This window comes from Triticum aestivum, chromosome 3D, assembly GCF_018294505.1.
Source record: "Triticum aestivum cultivar Chinese Spring chromosome 3D, IWGSC CS RefSeq v2.1, whole genome shotgun sequence".
NCBI lineage: Eukaryota > Viridiplantae > Streptophyta > Magnoliopsida > Poales > Poaceae > Triticum > Triticum aestivum.
The window spans coordinates 41,707,195-41,729,413 of record NC_057802.1 but is presented as its reverse complement, the minus strand read 5'-3'; the positions used below and the strand labels follow the sequence as shown (position 1 = coordinate 41,729,413).

At 48.0% G+C, this 22,219-nt stretch overlaps 2 protein-coding genes and 1 pseudogene across 2 annotated transcripts; 2 read left to right on the top strand and 1 right to left on the bottom strand.

Moving 5' to 3' along the window:
* Positions 1-1,544: 1,544 nt before the first annotated feature.
* Positions 1,545-2,391, bottom strand: LOC123076119 (uncharacterized). Its single transcript, XM_044498531.1, has 2 exons — positions 1,968-2,391; positions 1,545-1,810 (listed from the first exon to the last, which is right to left on the bottom strand). Exons 1-2 carry the CDS (start codon positions 2,389-2,391, stop codon positions 1,545-1,547), a joined length of 690 nt encoding a protein of 229 aa, XP_044354466.1.
* Positions 2,392-13,007: 10,616 nt separating this feature from the next.
* On the top strand, positions 13,008-17,045 carry LOC123074010 (probable ubiquitin-conjugating enzyme E2 23; annotated as a pseudogene).
* An 804-nt stretch (positions 17,046-17,849) lies between these two features.
* Positions 17,850-19,043, top strand: LOC123076118 (uncharacterized). Its single transcript, XM_044498530.1, has 2 exons — positions 17,850-18,336; positions 18,811-19,043. The coding sequence occupies exons 1-2, from the start codon at positions 17,850-17,852 to the stop codon at positions 19,041-19,043; spliced, it is 720 nt and encodes a 239-aa protein (XP_044354465.1).
* Positions 19,044-22,219: the final 3,176 nt, after the last annotated feature.

The following is a 22,219-nucleotide window of genomic DNA, read 5'->3' as shown; positions in this document are numbered from 1 at the left end:
GGTGCTTTCTACTAGAACTCCTCTGATAATAAGCGCAAATATAGGATGGTTAAGTGGGACCTGATTTGCAGACCTAAGAGCATGGGGGGCCTAGGCATCATTAATACTTTGGTCATGAACAAGTGCCTCATGATAAAATGGTGGTGGAAGATTATGTTCCTCGAGGAGCGTCCCACCTGGCTATCTCTTCTCAAAGCTAAGTACTTTCCCTCCTCGAGCCCTATGTTCGCCTCCTCCTCTGGTGGCTCTCAGTTTTGGCGCCAGCTCATTAAAGTTCGACCGATCTTCCAATCCCTTGTTAAATTTGTAGTTCGGAATGGTAAATCCACTCGTTTTTGGTTAGATTGGTGGGTAGGGGATACCACGCTTGCGGTGGCCTACCCGACCCTGTTCTCGTATTGCGCTTATCCCGAGATCTCTATCTCTGAGCTCTCGGCTCACGACTGGGTCCTTGATTTCCGGCGTTCTCTTTCTCCTGTGGAGTTGGATGATTGGCAACGTCTTACTGCCTGCTTCCCCTTGCTCTCGGAGGAAGATGACTCGGTGGTCTGGCCTCACACTGCCTCGGGGCGTTTCTCAGTTAAATCTGCCTACTCCAAACTTATCTCGGGTGCCCGCACAGCTAAATTCAAGGATATCTGGCCAGCTCATATTCCTCCTAAGATAAATTTTTTCCTGTGGCAAGCTTTCCGGCGAAAACTTCCTGCGGCCGATCAAATTAGGAAGAGGAACGGGCCGGGCTCTGATAGATGTGCGCTTTGTGGGGCTCTTGAAAACACCGAGCATATATTTTTTCATTGCTCTTTGGCTAAATTCCTCTGGAGTTGCATTAGACTTTGGCTTCATGTTAATTGGCATCCATCCTCTTTTGAGGATTTGCGGCGTTGTGTTAATACTTTAGCTGGCCGGTCTAAGAGGGTATTCTGGGTTGGCTGGGCAGCGATCTGTTGGTCGCTGTGGACTACTAGAAACAAGTTCACTATCGAACACATTTTCCTGGCTAACCCTGTGAATTGCTTATTTAAACCCAATGTCTTTTTGCATCAGTGGAGATCATTGTCTAAGGAAGGGGACCTAGAGGCTTTCGACGACATGTTATCTAAGATGAGATCTACGGCGTCTTCCTTGTTGCGGCGCTCTAGGAGGATGGCTTAATTTCCGGTTCTTTTGGACTCTTTGCTGGCCTGCGTGCCATGTTTGGCTGGTTGCCATGTACTCGCACTTCTTAACTCTGTTCTGCTCGGCTTATGTGTTGTTCTGGGGGCTGTGATGTGACTCTGCCTGGTGACTTTATTTATAAAGTCGGGCGCATGCCTTTTATCTAAAAAAAGAAGAAGAAGTTTTCTACGCCCCCAAATAACAGCAGCTGCTATGCCTTCTTCAGGTTCATCCACAACTTACATTCTCGATGAATACAACGGAAAAACAACGTGAGCTCTGAATGCCCCCCCCCCCCCCCCCCCACCCACTACAGATGCAACAACGATGGTTCCATAAATTAGACAATTCTATAGCAACACGGTAACACATTCAGTCAACTACAGCTAGTTTACGATGTCGGTACAGAGGGGCTTCACAGCTCCTGCCTTGAAGGTAGAGGCAACTGATTCCTCTGCTGGCTCGATCGTGCGAGACCTCTTGTGGTCGGCTGCCGGCTCTTCCACAGGACTGGTGCCAATCTGTATAAGCCTAGGACTTTTCCTAGGAGTGTCGGTATGGTAGTTCTTCTTACGATATTTCCTCTTCACTCTCACTGACACTGCGTCCCCACCTTCAGAAGTGAGAGCTTTTGGAGTGGTGGAAGTTGGGCCTGCAGCAGATCAACGTTAACATTTTTTCAGGAAGGCCACTGTTAAACTTCAAATAATAGGAATTTGTTGCAATTCTTGCTTGAATGGATTGTTCGCATGATAAACACACAACTGTAATGACAAAGGGTTAGAGCTGATTTTACTGGGGAATGATGCTGACTGATGTTGGAGAGCGATGACAGTTCGGTGATATAGCCGTATCAAGAGGTGCTTTTTCGGTAACGAAGGGCAATGGGGTAGCTTCCAAAGCATTTCCAGACTCAGCAGCATCTTGCCTCCCTTCACTAGCTGCAACAAACGCAGCCTGCACATCTCGGCTTCCTTCACTAGCTGCAACAAAAGGTGCTTTCTCCGTAAGCATGGACGATGCGGTGGCACGTCCGCACTTAGAAGCCTCTTGGCTTCCTTCACTAGCTGCAACAAACACAGCAGGCACATCTTGGCTACCTTCACTAGTCTGCTTATCAAGCAACGTCGTCCGGTCTTGAGTTGAAATTTGATCCTGTTGAACAGTCTCCTCATCGCTGCTCACGTCAATAATATTATCATCACTCAGCTCTATGAAATCTACTATAGTCATTGTATGGCCTGAAATAGTAAAAATGTGTGAGCAATGATTAATGAAGAGTGGTGCATGAACAAAAAGAAGCTGAAGCTATATCCATCTATCCGACATTTCACCGTGAAGGGGAAAAGAAACCAGAAACTAGCAAGGAAAACAACCATAAGCAAAGAAGCTTGCATATTTTAAGAAGCAAGATAACTGTTACTTTTACCTTGACAGGCTCTCTAAGAGAATTCTCTATTCTAGTACATGGGCCAAAAGATTTTTTTTTTGGAAATGGAGGTACATGGGCCAAAAGATAGAACACTGAATATACTTTAAAGTAAACATAGCTTTACATAATTCATCTCAGCCGTGGAAAAATCCTAAAATTCGAGCTCTCAAATAATCTAGCTCAGTACACTCTTAAGATGACACAGAACAGACCCTTGTTTTTTACTACTGAAGATATACAATATTGTTTGGCTGGATTTGCAAACAGAAGGTAGTCTGGTCATGTAAAAATGAAGCTACAATGCTAGACCAAGCAGCAGCATAAATCCAAATAATTGTTGAATATAGAAATATTGAAAAGAGACACTTCAATCGCATAGCTCAATATCTACTAACTAAATGTTTTTTCAAGATCATGGTACCATACTGGAATGTGCCTTTGTTGACTATTCTGCAAGGTTTCCATCTAAGAAAAAAAATCTAAAAAGATACTAAAAAAAGCAGCAAGGGTATGAAAATAGCAAACTTCATACCAGAGTAACTACCAGAAGTTACAGAGCCAATCTTCTTAAATGCTGGCCCAAGTTCCTCAACTTCAGTGGATCAAACTGTGCACATAGATCACCAGAGAAACCATGTCAAAACACTAAGGAAAAAAAGTATGCTGATGGTTATGTATTTTCGTTGCGTTAATGTGTTAATTCTTCTATATACCACAAAATTATATTGAATCTGTAAGTCAAAACCAGACCATGATTGTTTATCAATAAAAGTTGACTACTGGATTGTCCATTTATTCATCTTTAAGCACTGAGATACTAATATCATATCAACGAAACAGCTCTATTTCCATATTTAACTGCTATTTTTTTTTGCCTTGACAGCCACTACAACCTAGAGCACCAGCCACAAACTCTCTTTATTCAATACACGTGAAATCTCTTCATTTAACACACGTGGTAAATTATAAAATGATGAAAGTACTATTGATGACAAATGTACTACTGAAGATTCGAAGATTGACATTATTATCCTGCAGCCAGTCACAAACACCCCATATACTTTTTAGTGTGTGAATTGGAAGAACTCTGATTGCAGAGCTCTAACATCTGCATTGATTCATACGTGTTGGTTGATTTGATTCAGTTTCTGCATTTTACACTAGAGTCACAAGAGAAGACGTGCCTGGTTGGCGGAGAAAACTTTGCTTGAAATTGAGGGAAAAAAAAGTGCCTTCAGCCAGGTAGTTTGGCTGAAAGGTGTGCTTAGCGTAAACAAATCATTATTTACGTTTAACTAGTATCGCCAAATGTTAGGACATGTCTGTTTTACTGTTCAAGGTGCTAGTATAGTGATGTGGGATGAGTGAGCTCTCGAATTCTTGGAAGAAACAGTTGGCAAATCTCAAATCTCGAAGAGATAATCTGGAAGGACGAGTCTACGCAGCGGCCGGCTGCTCGCTGGCCTGCCCGAGCGGCCGGCCTAAAATAGACTTTTTTTACCTGAAAAAATCTCTTCCTGATCGGAAGGCTCTTGCGCCAGGTGCTACAACCGCGAACCGTCTGGCGTTTAGCGGCCAGCTCCTCGCTGTCGCTGACCGCCGAACCCTCATCCGCTTCATCGCGCTCGCCGACGCTCCCGGCTACGGCCTGTTCGCATCCCCGCTCCTCGCCGCCCGTCGACTCCGAGCTCCACCTCTCCGTCTTCGAGCACTTCCTCTTCTCCTGTCTCCTTCTCCGATCCCGCCGCCTCCGCCTACGCCCCGATCCACAAATCGCGCCCCGCATCCGGTCCTCGGTCTCCACCCTCGCGCCCACTGCCGGCGGCATACGCAAGCGGGGCAAAAATCGGAGCTCTGTCTGTATCTCGAGTTGTTGTACGCCTGCCTTAGGGAGTTCGTGCCGACTGCGTGCAAGCTGTTGCGCCTGCTCACTGGCACCCTCCTCCAGCGACCGACGCCGCCGACCCTTTCGCCCCCACTGAGTTCTTCCTCCACATGCTCATCGGGGACGACTTCTGGCCGCTGCCCGTGCAGACGTACCGTGCCTTCGTACTCAAGCTGCCCTCCCGTGCTCGAGCTGAGCGAGCAGTCAAGCTGCTCGTCGATGACAAGTCGTCATGTACCTGAAGAGACTGCTGTGTTGGTGGTCCTGCACGCATGGTGTTTGAAGAAATGGCAGTGAGGAATGTGGTCTGCGGTAGCCAGGCTTGATTCTGGAATCCCATGATACAGAGGCCTATGCATGAAGCGATGGTGCCCCTAACCAAAGCAACTAGGAGCTTCTTTGGGAAACCTCGGGGAGAAACAACCCTCACACACCTGCAGCTTAAGCTCATTCATAAGATTGATAGAAAACAATCAAGGAAATTACTTTGGTTAGAACATAGTTGGCTATGGTAGTAGTTCAAGTTGGATTTAACCCTTAGGAACTTGCACAACACGGTGGTACTAAGTTTGCTACATGATGTTTTTCTAAGTTAATCTATTTTTTCTAGTCACTTTTTTGTTGGCATCTGCGGCAGTTGTAGTTGCACACATAGTAGTTCTCAGTTGGATATGATCATTGAAAAGTTGCACAACACGGCGACACTAAGTTTGCTAGATGATGTTTATTCTTAAGTTAATCTATTTTTTCTAGTCACTTTTTATGTTGGCATCCGTAGTAGTTGCAGTTGCACACATAGTATTTCTCAGTTGGATGTGCTCATTGAAAGGTTGCACAACATGGCGATACTAAGTTTGCTAGATGATATTTTTTCTTAACTTAATCTATTTTTTCTAGTCACTTTTTTGTTGGCACCCGTAGTAATTGTAGTTGCACATATAGTAGTTTTTAGTTGGATATAATAATTGGAAAGTTGCACGACACGATGATTCTAAGTTTGATAGATGATGTTTTCATTAAGTTAATCTATTTTTCCTATTCACTCTTTTGTTGAGATCTGCAGTAGTTCTAATTGCACACATAGTAATTCTCAGTTAGATAAGATACTTTCAGAGTTACAAAACGGAGTGTTTTCAGAAAATATACCCAAAATAGACCGCATTAATCACCCCCTTTTCCTCTTTTCCTTTTCCTATCGTTTCCCCATAGATCCCATAGCGATGGAACTCGAGGCTACAACGAGCTCGCCCGCCCTCCTCGACTGCATCCATCACGAGCATGTCGCTCCGCCTCGGCCGCTCCCAAGCGCACCTCCACCCGCGCTCGTCCGCCTCGATCGCGGGCATATTGATGGAAGTAGCCGCCACCACGAGCTCGCACGCCCGTCCGCCTCAGCCATGGCCATCTCGCCGGCAGTGGCGCTAGGAAGGAAGAGTAGGTCACATTTCGCTCCCTCCCAGGGCCGTTGTCTGCCTCGACCGCGACCATCTTGCCGCCACCCCGTATGGCGCCGCCCATGCTCCATTCTCGTCATGCTTGACCACATGTGCCGTAATCCTCGGTTGTTCGAGCTCTGATCAATGATTGAGACGGGGAATCGAACCTCCCCGCGAAGAACCAGAGATTGAAGGCGGCTCAGCTGGATATGATCGTTGGAAAGTTTCACAAACAACGACACTAAGTTGGCTAGATGACATGTCATGCTGGCATTGAATGTTTGGTACCTTAAATATTGTTCATGTATCACTCTTTCGTATTTGAGTGATATTAGCTTTTTAGCAGCAAATTGATTTAGTTTGCATCAAAGTTGTTCTCTCTAATAGGGGCAAACACATTTCATGATTAAGCAGAAGAAGTTGCACAATCATGCTTTTAAAGTCGCTCATGGACTGTCAGGTAGTTGGCTGGTGTAGCTGCCGAAGTTGCACATCCTACTGGTAGGGGTAGTTGGGGCGGGAGTGTCCACAGGTAGGGAAGAAAGCCGGACATCAACTGCGACTGTTGGGCCATGGCAGCAGATGAAGTTGTATATCTCACACGATAAGGGGTAGTTAAAAATGGTGTAATCTACACATCCACGGAATAAGGGGAAGTTGCACATCGACTACTAAGCAGTTGGCTAGGACAGCAGACGAAGTTGCACAACGACTGGTAGGCAGTTGGCCGGGCAGCAGACGAAGTTGCACAACGGTTGGTAGGCAGTTGGCCGGGCAGCAGATGAAGTTGCACACCGTTGGGTAGGCAGCTGGCTGGGGGCAGCAGATGAAGTTGCAAATCTCAATGGCAAGGGTTGTTGAGGTGGTCAAACACTCTCATCAGCATAGTAGCTCACGCATGACTGCGGGAGTTGCACACGCGCATCACCATGGTCGCACACACAGGATCACGGGCGATACACTCTTGTTGGCGTAGTCGCACACGCGTGGCCGCGGAGCTGAACACTCTTGTCAGCATAGTCGCTCACGCATGGCAGCGGAGTAGCACACTCGTCCGCATAGTCGCACACACATGGCCACAAAGTTAGACTCTTGTCGGCATAGTCGCACATGCGCAGTCACGGAGTTGGACACTCTAGTCAGCATAATCACACACGTGCGACCACAGTACACACTCTCATCGGCATAGTAGCTCATGCATAATTGTGGGAGTTGCATACGCACGACCACAGAGCTGCACACTCTCGTCGGCGTAGGAGCTAACACACGGCCATGGAGTTGCACACTCTCGTCGGCATAGTCGCACACGTAAGGTAGTAGATTTGCACACTATTTTTTGGATAGTCGCACACGCACGGTCGCGGAGTTGTACACTCTCGCCCGCACAATTGCATATGCACAATCACAGAGTTGGACACCCTCGTCAGTATAATCGCACACACGCCGCAAAGTTGCACACCCTAGTCGGCATAGTTTCTTACGCATAGAGCGCGATTGCACACACTCATCGGTTAGTTGTTCACGCACAACTGCGGGAGTTGCACATGTGCGGTGGCATGTCGCACAATCAAGGTTGCGGGAGTTGCCACGCGCGGTTTCATTGTCACACATGCACAATCAAGGAGTCGCATGCTCTTGCTGGCATAGTTGGCCGGGGCAACAGACGAAATTGCACATCCACTGCTAGGCAGTTGGCCAAGGCAGCGAACTGTGAAAACTGCACATCTGCGGGCACAAAGATAGATTGCACACCGACTATTAGACAGTTGGCAAGTGCAGTACACGAAGTTGCACATCTCGCTGGTAGTGGATAGTCTGGGGTGAAAGCTTCAACAATGAAAACTGCAGTCCCATGTGTATGAGGAAAAGTTGCACACTGACTTTTTGGTAGTTGCACACTGACTGCTAGGCAGTTGCACAAAACGGGCAATAAATTGCACAGAAAGAAGGTCGTCTAAACATACCCATGTGGGATCTAATTTCGATGAGCATGTCATGATGATTCCAACAATGAAAGAAGATCTTAATTTCAATGTTTGGTTAAAAAGTTAAGACGTTTTTTAGGAAAATAGATCCCCAAGTAAATGCGTTCACACCTATTCACATCAGTGAAAACTGCATGTCCATGAGTAGGGTAAAAGTGGCACGGCGACTCTGAGATAGTTGCACATCGACGGCTACGCAGTTGCACAAAACAGGGAGTAAATTGCATAAAAAATCATCGAAACATACCCATGCAGGATCTAGTTTCGAAGAGCGCGTCACGAGGATTCCAACTGTGAAAACGAATCTTAATTTTGATGTTCGGTTCAAAAGTTATGGCATTTAAAAAAAAATCTAAAATCCAAATTAAATATGTTCACACATGTTAACATGGTACCTTTTTCCCTTTTTTCTTGTTGACATGATATTTTTCCTAATATGGATTAGGGAGACAAAATATTTCCATATATGACTGGCCACTCTGAATGTCTAACGAGCCAACGGCCACTCGTTACTTCATATGATCTAACTTCATATGAGGTTGCAACCTAGTTTTTGGAGATGCATGATCTAACTTCATATTTTCATATATTTCCATATATTCAAAACCAGTTTTTGGAGCTGCATCATCTAAGTTCATATGAGGTTGCAACCTAGCAACCATGACAACTTGATGTGCAACTAGTCTACTGCCCTGACCAATTATCTAGTAGTCGATGTGCAACACTGTCCCTACTCGTGGATGTGTAGTTTTGTTTAGTTAACACACCCTGTCCCATCTCCCCTACCAGTGATGTGTGCAACTTAGTCTGTTTTTAGAGCCAGCTTATTACTCGATGTGCCACTCCTTCCGCTCCCTACTTATGGATATGCAGTTTCAGTTGGCGGGGGCCATAAACGGAGTTGCACAAAGTCTGCTAGGAAGTTGGCCGGAGCAACATATGAAGTTGCATATCTCAGAGGCAGGGATAGTTGGATGGTGAAAATTCCACATTCACGAGGGGTAGTGAAAAGTCATATATTCATGAGGGTAGTGAAAAGTTGCATATAAACAGGGAGCTAAAGTTGCACATTGTACTAGAGGGGTGGTTTGGACCGGGTGCTAGTAGGGAAATTACACATCCACGGGGTATGAGGGAAAGTTGCACATCACTCATAAAATAGTTGGCCGTGATAGTATCTGAAGTTGCACATCCACTTCTAGACAGTTGGCCGATACATCAAACAATGAAACACAACCACGGGGAGGGGAAAGTTGCACATCAACTACTAGGTAGTTGGCGTGCACAAACACATGAATTTGCACATCTCACTAGAAGAAGGTAGTTTGAGGGTGGAGGCGCCCATCTGTGAAAACTACAATCTACAGGTAGGCAAAAATTTGCACGTCCAATGTCACATAGTTGCACATTGACTGCTAGATAGTTGCACAAAACGGAGACTAAATTGCACAAAAAAATTTGATGAAACATATCCATGCGGTATCTAGTTTCGAAGAGCACATCTCGAGAGTTTCAACGGTGAAAATAGATCGTTTGAAAGTTATGGGTGCCGAACAAATTTTGAGGTACCGAACATTCAATGCAAGCACACGTTATGTAGCCTATTTAGTATCACTGTGTGTGCAACGTCTCAATAGTCGTATCCAAATGAGAACAATTATATGTGCAACTACAACTACCATCACGACGTAAAAAATCACCATGGAGGAAGCAACTTCATAGCTCCTATACCTGATGATTTGTGTTGATTCCAACTTTGTTTAGTTCTAGCCGCAAGATCTGGTGCGCGAGTTTGCAAAAGCTGACCCCCATCCTGCCATCCAGCTGCTAGAAGAGAATGAGAAGCATGTGCAAGTTCTGTAGTCGTGCGTGAGCTACTATATAACGAGAGTGTGCAACCCCGCAGTCCATGCATGAGCAACTATACCGACTAGAGGTGTGCAACTCCACAGTCGTCGTTAGCAACTACCCCGCTGCACTTCTGCAACTGTCTAGCCTCGTGCATGAGCAAGTATGGCGACCGAAGTGTGCAACTCTGTGGCCGTGCTTGGGCGACTATGATGCCGCGTGTGTGCAACTTCAACATCTGCCCCGGCCAACTGCCTAGCAGTTATTGTGCAACTTTGACTGCTGCCTCGACCGTCTGCGTAGATATGGGTGCGTAGAACTGTTGCTTTATATCAACTGCCTAGAACTTGTGCGCTGCTATGCTATGCTACTCGTATCTGACTAGAAGCTAGCAATGAATTAACAAGCTATGGGCTATAAAGCTAGAAGTATCACATGTGATGAAGCAGAGGGGGTGCAAGCTCGATGTCTGGGTGTACAACTCCCTCCTGGTCATGCGTGGCAAGCACAAAGACTCGAGGCATGCCGATAAGATTTGGAAGGAGATGATGCGGCGCAAGTTGCAGCCTGACCGGTAAGCTACACAGTTATTCGTAGATTTGGGAGTACCACCGGCTACATCACCTGCTCGACCTCAGGAGGTAGCGGACAAAAACCTTGGGCGACGACCAGCGGACGGGCTTGGGCAGTGACGCACTAGGGACCAAGATGGCGCTGCGCAGATGACCTCGGATGCGTGGGGTCACCGGCCGGGAAGAGGATGGCAGCGGGAGGTCGTATCCGGCTGTGTGGGCGGCGGCGGCTAACACGCTGGAGGGTGGGGGCGGCGGCGGCGGTAGGCGCGCTGTTGGAAGCGGGTGAGGCGGGCTAGGAGGCCAGCGGCGGCGGGAGGTGCGCTGCGTTCGGGAGGTTGGGGATGGGGTTCCAGTCGGGAGGTTCTGGACTGAGACATCGATCGGTTCGCGCATGCATCGGGCTGCCGACCAGGTAATACCTGGCTGCTGCGGGCCGCATGATCGGGTTTGATCGAGCGGCGAGCGTTCAGCCGCTCGTTTCAACCAAAAAGTGCATGTGCACTTTTAAGATTTTAGGTAACTTTTTTCCCTCTATTGGCTACCAATCTAATCTGGGCAAGAGTAAACGGATCCGAAGAGAAATTTGCATCCATAAACCAAACATAAAGGTATCCATAAATCTAAGCATTAAGCACATGATCAAGCTCAGAGCTAGGGACTAAATCAGATTAATCATAATTATGTAGCGCATCTCATATGTCTATTGTCTACTAATTATTTTTATACACTTGAAAAACAACTCTTGGCCGAGACCATGGATTCGCTTCCTCTCTACTTGTCGGCTGCAAATCCTAGTGCCTTGACTGTGTGCGTGTGTGTGTGTGAGAGAGAGAGAGAGAGGGAGAGAGAGAGAGAGAGGGAGCTCCGTCAGCTACATCCAGACTAACGAACTTGAGGAGGATCGGAGCAAGACAAACTCAGAAAAGAAGCGCCACCATCTGCCCGAGCGTTGTGCCTGCAAGGACTAAAAAGCCCTAATCTATAAACTACTAATCGGAGCAGAGGCACCGGGATTCGCCTCCCCGCCACCAACCGCTGAAGCGGCAGACGAATCCACGACTCGTCGGTAAAGTCTGGAGGAAAGAGTTTGTCCTAGCCATCTAAGGTCAGGGGAAGAAACTATTAAGATGGGTTCTGCATCTCCTGAAAGAGTGTACTTCGCTCTCTCCATCTACCTTGCCATGGGACGGCGCTGCACGTCGCATGAGGCGGTGGGAATTTTTGATCGGGTGATGAGGAGAGACGAACGCATGCGAGACGCCTATGATCTGTCAATTTCGAAAAAGAAAAGAAAATGTATTGCTATTGTAGAAGGAACAAAAACCGCCGGGCGAAGCCTGGCCGGCTAGGCGGCGGCGGGGCTTCTCCCCATCCTTTTCGTCTTGGCTGGCGCGGGACAGCGGGATCGAGAGGAGCGTCGGGCGAACGTGGGGTTCGGCGGCGCGGCAGGTGGGTCTCCCGGCGGCATCGTGCGCGGCGCGGCGGTGGCGGCCTGCGTGTCGCAAGGTGGTGGCTACGTTGGGCCTGCTCGGTGGTCGCGGGTGCCGCCGGATCCAGATCAGATCCTGTCTTCGGACTCCGTCGGCCGCCGCGGGGTGGTGATGGTCGTCACTGGCCACGTCGGACCGCTGGTTTCAATGTCTGGAGATCTACAACGGGTTCTTCTTGATCCTCATGGCGGGTCGAGCTTCATGGCTCTTGCATCTTCGCAGGTTTTGGACCGTGGCTCGTTGCCGGATCTGGAGCAGACGGAGGTTTGGTGGCATAGGATGGGGACCGGAGGAAACTTTGGTCGGCTAGGCCGGCCCGGCATCGGCGACGTCACTCGACGCCGTTACCCTCCGTGGAGGCGAAGCCGAGGTCTCTCCTATCCACCTCCGAACCCCTCCCGGACGAAAGTCCAAAATTCAGTCTGGATTGGGCGGCGGCGGCGTCCTGCGCGTCGTATCCTCCATGGAGGCGCCGTCTTGGGAGGTCCTGCTGTTCGGGGGAGAGATGCTGTGGATGGTGGGCTCTGAGTACCACCAGCAGTGGCGACAGTGTGGAGGTTGCCAGGTGGTGCAGCGTTGTATCTACCGCATAGATGACGACGAGTTTTGGCGGCATGGTGCAGCTGCATATCGACGATGGATGCGGCTGGATGGACGAGCGCAGGGCGGTGGAGCTGTCTGGCGCCATGGTGGCGTCGACGGCAGCGAGACCGGACAAGGTAGATGCAGCAGTATAACACCGAAGATGGATTGGTGGCAGATGGCTGCGGTGGCCTCATACCCGGCAGGCATCCTGGTTGAGGAGTGCGCCGGACTGGTGGGTACTCCATACCCGGCAGGCGTCCTGGTTGGGACCTCAGGTCTTAGATGTTAGGTTTGGATGCGAGGTCTGTTTGGTATTAGGCCCAGACTGTCGGCGCCCCTTCATCAACTGGTTAGGAGTAGATACAGATGTTGCCTAGACGGTAGCTTTACTATTACTGTTGGATGACTTTGTAAGGTCTTGTGTGAACTATTAATAAAATGATTGCATGCATCATCCAGATGTAAAGGCCGGGGTCCTCTTTTTTTTCTAAAAAAAAAGAAACAAAAACCTCATCCGCATAAGGCTAGAACTCAGGAGCATTTTTTTGTATATGCAGTTTCCGTCGTGTGCGATCGATCTGTTCGAATTAATTAAGCAGGCCGTGGTACTTGTCCGAGTAGTATAGGAATTCTAATACCATCCGTACGTGGTATATAGCATATATGCCTAGCACCACCGATCCGCCGTTCGAGATCGGAAAGCAATCGGCATAAGGCCGCCAGCTTCTGGTACGTACGTACGTGCTCTCGCCGGAAAAGTCGGTTACGATGGACGTCGTCCCCGCGGCGGCATCTCCCAATCTTTACTTGCTCGACCTCGTGAGTTCCGGCCCGAAGCTCATCGACCGTGGCCTCGTTCTCCCGGACGGCGAGGTGGACAACATCTACCTCCCTGTCGACACGTTCCAGCTCTTACGAATCGATGACACTGTCGTGTATAAGAACATCGGCGACATCACGGTGGTTGACAGGAGCCACCTGTACCCCGGACAGGTGGTCGGGTCGGCCTCCGACATGGGCGGCCAAATCGGCGTCGTCACCGGCGTCAACACCATGCTCAACCTGGCCAAGCTCGACAACAAAGGCCTGCCGATCAAGGTCATCAGGGGAGTGTCCCCATCTAGCCTGCGGCGCATCAGGAGCCTCAACCTTGGCGACTTTGTCGTGTCTGGGCCGTGGCTCGGCCGTGTTGTGGAGGTGTCGATCGACATCGATGTGTTGTTCGATGACGGAGCCGTCTGCAGGGTCACCGACGCGGAGTCCAAGAACCTGGTGGGAGTGTGTGTGAACATACACACCAGGCATCGCTGCCAAATGAACAGTATACTCCACCAGGGGCAGTCCGTCGGCGGGCCAGACGCTTGTTCAATCTTCAAGGCGGCGCGGTGGCTTAATGGCTATTGGCATCCTGAACGAGACCTAGGGACCATCATGAAGCTGGAGACGTCTGGTGTCCTCGTCTACTGGGTGGCATCAATGCATTGTGGCACCGACAAGGAGCTACTAGAGGCATCCGCTCCTCCGGCCTACCAGAACCCAGACGATCTAACATTCTTCTGTGCCTCGTACAACTGCTGCTGGGGGCTTGCTGACCGCTGTTTTTTTCTTGAAACTAGTTCCAACGAAGGGGGTGGAGCTTGCTCTCCTGATCAACATGATGATGATGGTGATGGTGATGATGATGAGGAGGAGGAGGATGAGGAGGAGGAATATAACGCATGCTCAGAGGACAATCAAGAAGAGTGTGAAGCATCAACCTCTCAGGTGCTACCTCCCACGAAGCAAAAAGATGCGAGGTTTTATCGGAAGCATCTAAGGAAGCTTCTTTGAGGGCCATAGACGGGCGCAACGGTCACAAGTCATGAGACATGTGGAGGTGGAGTTTCCCATGCTCGTCGCCAACACGTGCACCACCGTAGACGTGGTATGGCAAGACGGCACACGGCAACAAGGCAGACCTTCAGCGACCATCGTCCCCTTTGGGATCTGGAATGAGCAAGAGTTCTTCCCCGGACAGCATGTTGTCGCCAACGTTCTTCCTGTTAATGCAGCCGTTGACGCTACTGTTGATGTGACAACTACTAGTGTCAACAACGACATTGCCGCATCTGGAACTGGACCAGCGGAGCGTGTCGGCATCGTCAAGAGCATGCAACACGAGGACCAGACGGTTTGTGTATCATGGTTCAAGACGCAAGGGCATCCTGATGAGGCTATGGAGGTCGAGTGCGATGATACAGTCAGTGCTTATGACCTAAGATTGGACTCTAGCCACTCTGCTTACTATGGTGATATTGTCATTCGTATCGTACCATCAGTATCAACAGATGACGGTGAAAGTGCACCCTTGTCACAGGGAAACAAGAAGAAAAATGTCGTTCCCGCCGATCTTTCATGGGTGGGGCGGGTAGTTGAACTTCCTAATGGGCACGTCCAAGTCAAGTGGGGTGATGGTAGCATGTCAACGGTACGTGGGTAGTTTCTAATACCTTTCTTAGATCTACAACTATGTTACATTCTCTACTAAACTCATTAGTTGTTGTTGATTTGTTTGGGCGAGCTGCAGGTATCACCTCATGAGATCGTTGTCATCAAAGATGAGCACTACATGGAGCTATGGCTTGAAATGGGTGATTGGGTAGAGGACAATGGCATCGATGACGCACCCGAAGAACCGGTTGCTGCCAACACGGTATATATCTATCTTTGTAAACATTATCCACTTGGGGACTATTTTTGTTTCTCCTGGTAGGCACCAAATTAAGTACTATTTATACCATGATATATGATTATATGGATGGATGGATTCACCTCAATTGATGTGCCTATATGTGTTTTGACCCGAAACTGTAGGAATTTCTTCCCACAGTTACTTTTGTACCTCAAATGATGTGGCTATATGTGTTATCTGATTTTAGGACATTGATCTTCAGAATCTAGATAACGATGTCGAAAGCGTCAGCCCGCCAATGTCAAGGACAAGACTTTTAGGTTTGTCATTCCGGTCTTTGCTCCAATTGACCAGCGACATATGGTGGCTCGAGGTAAAGGATACTTGATGAACTGGCGGTCATCGTCGTCGTCGTTGCCAAGCTCAGAGTTACCCACGCCCGTAAACGATGATAGTATAGGTGGTGCTGCAGTGGAGACCAGCGATGCTGCTGTAGATGTGACCAGCCACGGTTTTGACGGTGGGCCGAAGGCTGCAGGTGCTACCTGTTGCTCCGATGAATCGTTGTGCTTTCCACGTTTTGATGTATTGCAGATCAGCCCTCTAGATCACCACTACCTTGACACTACGGACCAGGTAATTATATATGTTAGAAAATGATGAGGAACGTAGGTAATTATTAAGGTTAGAGAAAGGGAGGTTTACATGCACAATATGATTTGTCTAACGCTGGAATCAATTTTACGGCATTTGTTTTTTAGTGCAAAACTAAACTCCCTGACTTAAAATTAGTAAATGACCACACAACATGTTGCAAGTCATTAAAAAATGTATTTTTACTAAAGTAGAACTTTAATCAACGCTCTTTTTTTTCAAGGAAATGCAGGGCGCTAGTGGTGCGAAGAGTTGGGCTAAAGCAATGCAAAAGGAATGGAAAATTCTGAAGAACGACTTACCAGGTATGTGAGTGTAGCTCAAAATACATGGTCCATATGCATGGATACAAATGAATAGCCACTTATTTAATTGCAGAAACCATCTACGTGCGAGCGTTCGAGGACCGCATGGATCTGCTCCGGGTGGTGATGGTGGGCGCAAGCGGGACACCGTATCATGACGGCCTCTTCTTCTTTGATCTGCAGCTACCTCCTTCGTATCCGGATGCCCCACCGCAAGTGTATTACCACTCCTTTGGCCTACGCCTCAATCCAAACCTCTACGAGTCTGGTACAGTGTGCCTCAGCCTGCTAAACACATTCGGTGGCGAGGGCACCGAGGTCTGGTCCTCGACGGAGTCAAGCCTCCTCTAAGTCGTTGTCTCCATCCAGGGCCTTGTCCTCAATGACAAACCATACTACAATGAGACTGGCTACGAGACAATGGTCGACAAACCGGAGGGCCGCCGCAATGCGCTGCCCTACAGTGAGAATGCTTACCTGCTCACTCTCCGGACCATGCTACACCTTTTACGTCGGCCACCTCGGGGATTTGAGGAATTCGTTAAGGAACACTTCGGCCATCGGGGAAGGTTTGTGCTCAGGGCATGCAACGCGTGGCTGCAGGGAAATATTGTCGACAATGCTCATGCCACTGAAGTGAGTAGGAAGCAGCCGTGCTCGGCTGGGTTAAGGCTTGCACTCACCAAGGTAGTGCCAAGCCTCGTGGCAGCCTTCATAGAGATCCGAGCCGAGGGGTGCGAAGAGTACCAGTAGTTGTGAATCAAATTGCCATGTCCTCTCAGTAACTCACTAGACAGACGAGTATGTAAAGGTGAAACCTTTGCTACACCTACAGATTAGTTAGAATGGGGACTGGGCCTACGTCAAGCTGAAAAGTGGGGTACGCAGATATGTGACTTTTGGTGATGGTGGTGGTCTTGTAATCATTCACGTTTTTGTTCTACAACAATTACGTACTCCTATTTGCTCTATTTTCTTAGTACTAATATGTCACGAATTTTGCTATGCTAATGTTAGTTCATCTGCAAAGGGAGGTGTTGGTACGGTAAAGTGGGGAATATGCTTCCCTTCCACAGCTATATAATCACTTCCAAAAGTCATACTTTTTGTTAGCGTATACATTCTAGAAGTTAAGAGGGTAGACTGTGAAGGAAATAAGTTTTAATTGAATCATCAGAGATGGAAAACACTGTTTGGTGTAAAGCTACCATTTAAGACGGTTTTGTTCTTAAAGTAGATCATAACCATGTTATAACAAAAGTGAAGCTATAGGGTGTCGTTCATGCTTATTGTTCTACATTTGTATGTTGTTAATTTATCATGCTGCATATTATAACAAAAGTGAAGCTATAGGGTATCAGCAATGCATGAAAACAAATATAGAACCACCACAATGATCGAAATTGTACAACATATCACTTTGATCAACAAGGTGCGCCAATACCAAACTCTTCTAAGAACAAGGCTCCATGTAATACAACTACGTTCGGTAGGCTTCGAGAAATTTACAAAGAATTTGGGATGCGTTTGGTTGCCCGCATCTACCCCAACTAGGCCCGCGTGGGAAAAGTTTGGCCCGTTTGGTTGGCTGGATCACAAACAAATGTTGGGCCGCACGGAACTTAAAGCACTCCCCAACCAGGCCTGCTCGAGCGCATGTGGTGGGTCCCAATACAGGAGGGATGCGAGCTCTGTAAGTGATTTCTTCTCCTACCTCCACTAAACTGTTCCCTAAACTCCTTTTCTTCGTCCCTTCCGGTTCCATTCAGACGATCGATTCGTAGTTTCATCAACCGTAGAGGCGAGGTGACCTTCCGGGGCGGCCATGGCGTCCTGTGTGGCCATGAGCACTGAAGAGAAGGGGAAGATCAGAGAGGAGTGGAGGAAGAAAAAGCAGGAGAGAGAGAGAGAGAGAGAGAAGAAAGGGAGGAGGGGGCGAGTCGGGGTGGCTATGGCCATGGCGGATCTTGCCACCGCCATGATCCTCCTGGTGACGAATGGGGGCGCAATGAAGGGCGGCAAGGTCGACCTGTCCAAGATGCGCCGGAGCATGTCGTCGTGCTTGTCACTGATCCTCCAGCCGCTATCCTCGTCGTTGTCCGCGGCATTCCGGCGTGCCCGATCGATGCCATCGATCAAGGCGCTGGCGGCAGCAGGTGCGCTGCGGCAGTGGTGGGAGTTGAGACTTGGTTGGATCATGACCAGGAAACCCTACTTCACGCGTGCCCTCGAGATGAGCGTGGTCGTGGCCGCCGTGCTCGAATGCCACTGCCTCAGCACACTCCGACACGTCTTCTACAAGGGACGCGTCGATGTGCACCGGGAAAATATCCTATGGAGCTTAGGCTTAGGTGCACCCCCTTATCTAGCCATCCATCTCTGCATCGCGATTCGTGCAAGAACTTTTCTCTTTTTTGTTTCTTCCAAATAAAACAACATATGAACTTAAAACTTTTGCAAGATAGCAAAACATTCTTACTACAATGAGAGAGAAAAATTTCAGATTTTTTCGTCCATCGTAAGTATTAAAAATAACATTTTTTTAATAAAGAAAATCTCATTTTGTATATTAATATCCGTCAAAAAAATCTATAAGTTTTTTCTCTCATTGTAGTAAGAATGTTTTGCTATCTTGCAAAGTTTGAAGTTCATATGTTGTTTTATTTGGAAGCAACAAAAAAAAAATTTGTACGCAGTAAGTTAGTTGTCTAGCACTGATCTTAAAGCTATATTGAAGAGTATGGATAGAGGGTGTCCATGAGCCTATGCTCTAAAAATCCGCGTCCATGTGCACCGCCTCCTGGGCCGCGACGGCCTCCTGCTCGGAGGCGTCTTCGTGCAGGACTTCAGGTGCGACTCCATCAACTACGACCAGAACTTCAACAACGGCGACATCGATGCCAATGCTAGTTGTTGCGCTGGACAGGAAGGAGGCCGCCGCCACGTGGCTCGTCAGGGAGAAGGCGCTGCTCAGACGCGCCCGTGCCGCCGAGGAGGACGCCTCCAGCTCCCGGCGTGAGAACGCCGAGTTTGCCGAGCTGCACCGGGCTGTTGACCACGAGAACGACGGCCTACGGCACGCGCTCGAGCGGGCAGCAGAGGAGACCAACACAGCTAGTGATTCGCTCGAGTTCGTGACCAACGTTCCTAGACTCCGGCGGGGTGATGACCGCCGCGAGCTGTGATCGCGTCCATTAGTAAGATCGCGGAGCTAAGGTCTGCGGCCGCGGCGGTGCCATTGGTCGACGCCAAGTCCGCCAGCGCGAGCACACTACCAAGAACCCTACTGTAACTTAGTATGTCATGTGGGTGTAAAACTCTTAATCACGTTGCATGTATACGACCAAACACCGGTTACTTGCATCTACCCAGCCAATGCACGCAACCAAACGCCAGACAAAAAAATGCCCCCCTAATGCAGGCAGCCTATATGCAGGCAACCAAACTAAGTGTAGATGATGTTTTTTTGCTTACATAAGATCAACCAGGCTCAGGTGTGACAAGTATGCAAAGTGCTAAAAAATGATGCAGGTAACCAAACGCATCATCGATACACTTGGTAGCATTCGACCAACCATCCAGTTTAAAGCCTTGATGTAGTAGAACTATTTCTCGCAAACAAACAAAAATACAAGTATTTGCTTCCGAAGGATATTGCAAAGGAATTACTTTGCCAATCAAACATGACAGGTAATGTGTACGATCCTCCCACTCCCGCAAACATGCATATTCCAAGGCAAGTAAGCGTGTCAAGTTCCTTTCAAATCGGGATTTTTGCGAACACGGTGAAAAATCGATCAAGAACAACACATATTAGGACATACAAGAACACCGAATTTTGCCGGCATCCGTTGATTTCACTTCATTATACATTTTCTCTTCTTCCTACTGTTTTCGCCTCATCATACATGTTTCATCTCATTATACATGTTCTCTTATTCTTCTTCTTGTTCATCATGGATAACTACTCCATCCACAAGATTGCTGAGTCCTGCAAGCTTCTCGGCCATGCATGATACCCTCGTCTACAATCGCAGCATACTGCAAGCTACAAAAGATCGATGAAACTGTTCTACACTAGAAAGAATCACCATTACACTGAAGTGAAGGGCAGGAAAAACAGTCAACTGGCAGCGAACTCCGTGGCTGGTGCGCGGTGAGCCGTATCTTGGGTTTACTGGCAAACACAGACACACTTGGCCAGAAGTCTGACCAGCCATCCATACAAAAGCTACAATCCACAACTTTGATGTGCGCATCTCTAGGTCCTGACACTGATAGAAAATGGGCCTTTAGTCCCGGTTCGCAAAGGCCTTTAGTCCCGGCTGTGCAACCGGGACTAAATATGCGCAACTAAAGACCCCCCTCCCTTTAGTCGCGCCTCTTACGAACCGCGACTAAAGGCCCGTCCACGTGGGCGCCAGGGGTCCGTCGGGGCGAAGGACCTTTAGTCCCGGTTCTCGTGGCTAACCGGGACTAAAGGCCCGTCCACGTGGGCGCCAGGGGTCCGTCGGGGCGGAGGACCTTTAGTCCCGGTTCTCGTGGCTAACCGGGACTAAAGGCCTCCTCCGCGGGTTTAGGGTTTTAGCCCCCCTAAACCTGGTTTCTTTTTAATTTGTAGTGTTTTATTTTTTATATATTTTATTTTGTGTTTTATTTTAATTTGATGAAGTTTCAGTACACATATTCTACGCTACTATATACATGCATATGAAATTTCAAACAAGAAGAATTCAAGAGGAATATATAGTATATATTCAATCTCGGGTGACCATATACAACTTCGAACAAGTTTCCATACACAATTAGGATGGATGACCATATACAACTTCGAACAAGTTTCAATCTCGGGTATGCATATAAATTTCTTCGTCCTCGGTATAGTGTTCTCCTTTAGGATTGATGACTTCCCTCATGAAAAATCCTGCTAATTCATCTTGAATTGGTCGGAAGCGAGCTTCTGGACTAAGCCTCCTCCGCAAGTTATCCGTCGCCTTCCGCACGCTATCCGATGCCTTCCGCTCAGAGGTGTGTCTCCGGATGTTCTCACAAACATAGTATCCACATAGATTGGTCCCCGTGGCTGCTTATCCACATTAACTAACCTTCTAAAATCTAGCTCATGTTTGAATTCACCGACAATTTCTTCTGAGAACCGTCTCCAAACCCTACAGGGCAAAGAAAATTAAATGAACAAGGGAGTTATTAGTTACTTGATATTAGGAAATGAACGAAAGAGACCGATCGATATAGAGCTCAAATGATTGAAAATAATTACTTTTGCAGCATTTTTCTCATGTCGGCCCAACGCTTTGGATCCGAATCCATAGAGTCCATGATTAGAACTCTGGAGGTGTGAAGTTTAATATTTAGCAGAATCCAGTGGAACCTGCGGACACGTTACATGCACAGTCATGCATAACTCATCGATTAGACATACCATGCATGGAGTAAACAAAAGAGAATGGGCACAAGAGAGAAACACTCACCCAAAATGATAAGGAAATAGAATATGACTTTTGAGTTGATGCTTTCTAAGAAACTTGTACAAGTCTTTCTCCACGTCTTCGGGGTGATTTTGTAACACATGTCCATTAACGATATGTGGGTCAATGAACCCAACATCATGGATGTTTCTTATTTTGCATTCCCAAATCTTCAATCTGCATAATAGCGTACGCAACAATATAGTTAGGACAATATATATATATATATAGTGCAGGCAATGAAGAACGAGATGAGGTAGAAATAAATCACTTACAGAACGTAGCAACTCAGCATAGATTTGTCGAGGTCGCGCAGATTGAACAGCTGGAACAATTCACTCATATGAACTTGTACAGAGTACCGTTTGGTGTGATGCTCCTCTGTAACATCCGCATAAACATATTCTTTGTCGGCCCATGTTATGAATTGCTTGTACCAACGTAGCAGATTTCGCATTTGTGGTGGTAGACTCTGTTCCCGCGCAGGCTCGACGAGAGGCCCATTCCGCACATATTGTAATGCTATCTCACATACTGGCGCATCCTCAAGGCCTAAGAAGGCACGAAGAGTCAAACCCATCTCGGACGCTTGTTTCATGGCACTCGCTACAGTCAATCCAAGTGCTGCCGCAGCTGCTATGATCTTGGGGTCCTCTTCCGGACCGGCTTTCACTATGAGCGGGGGGATCGATTGTTTATTCTGCATCCC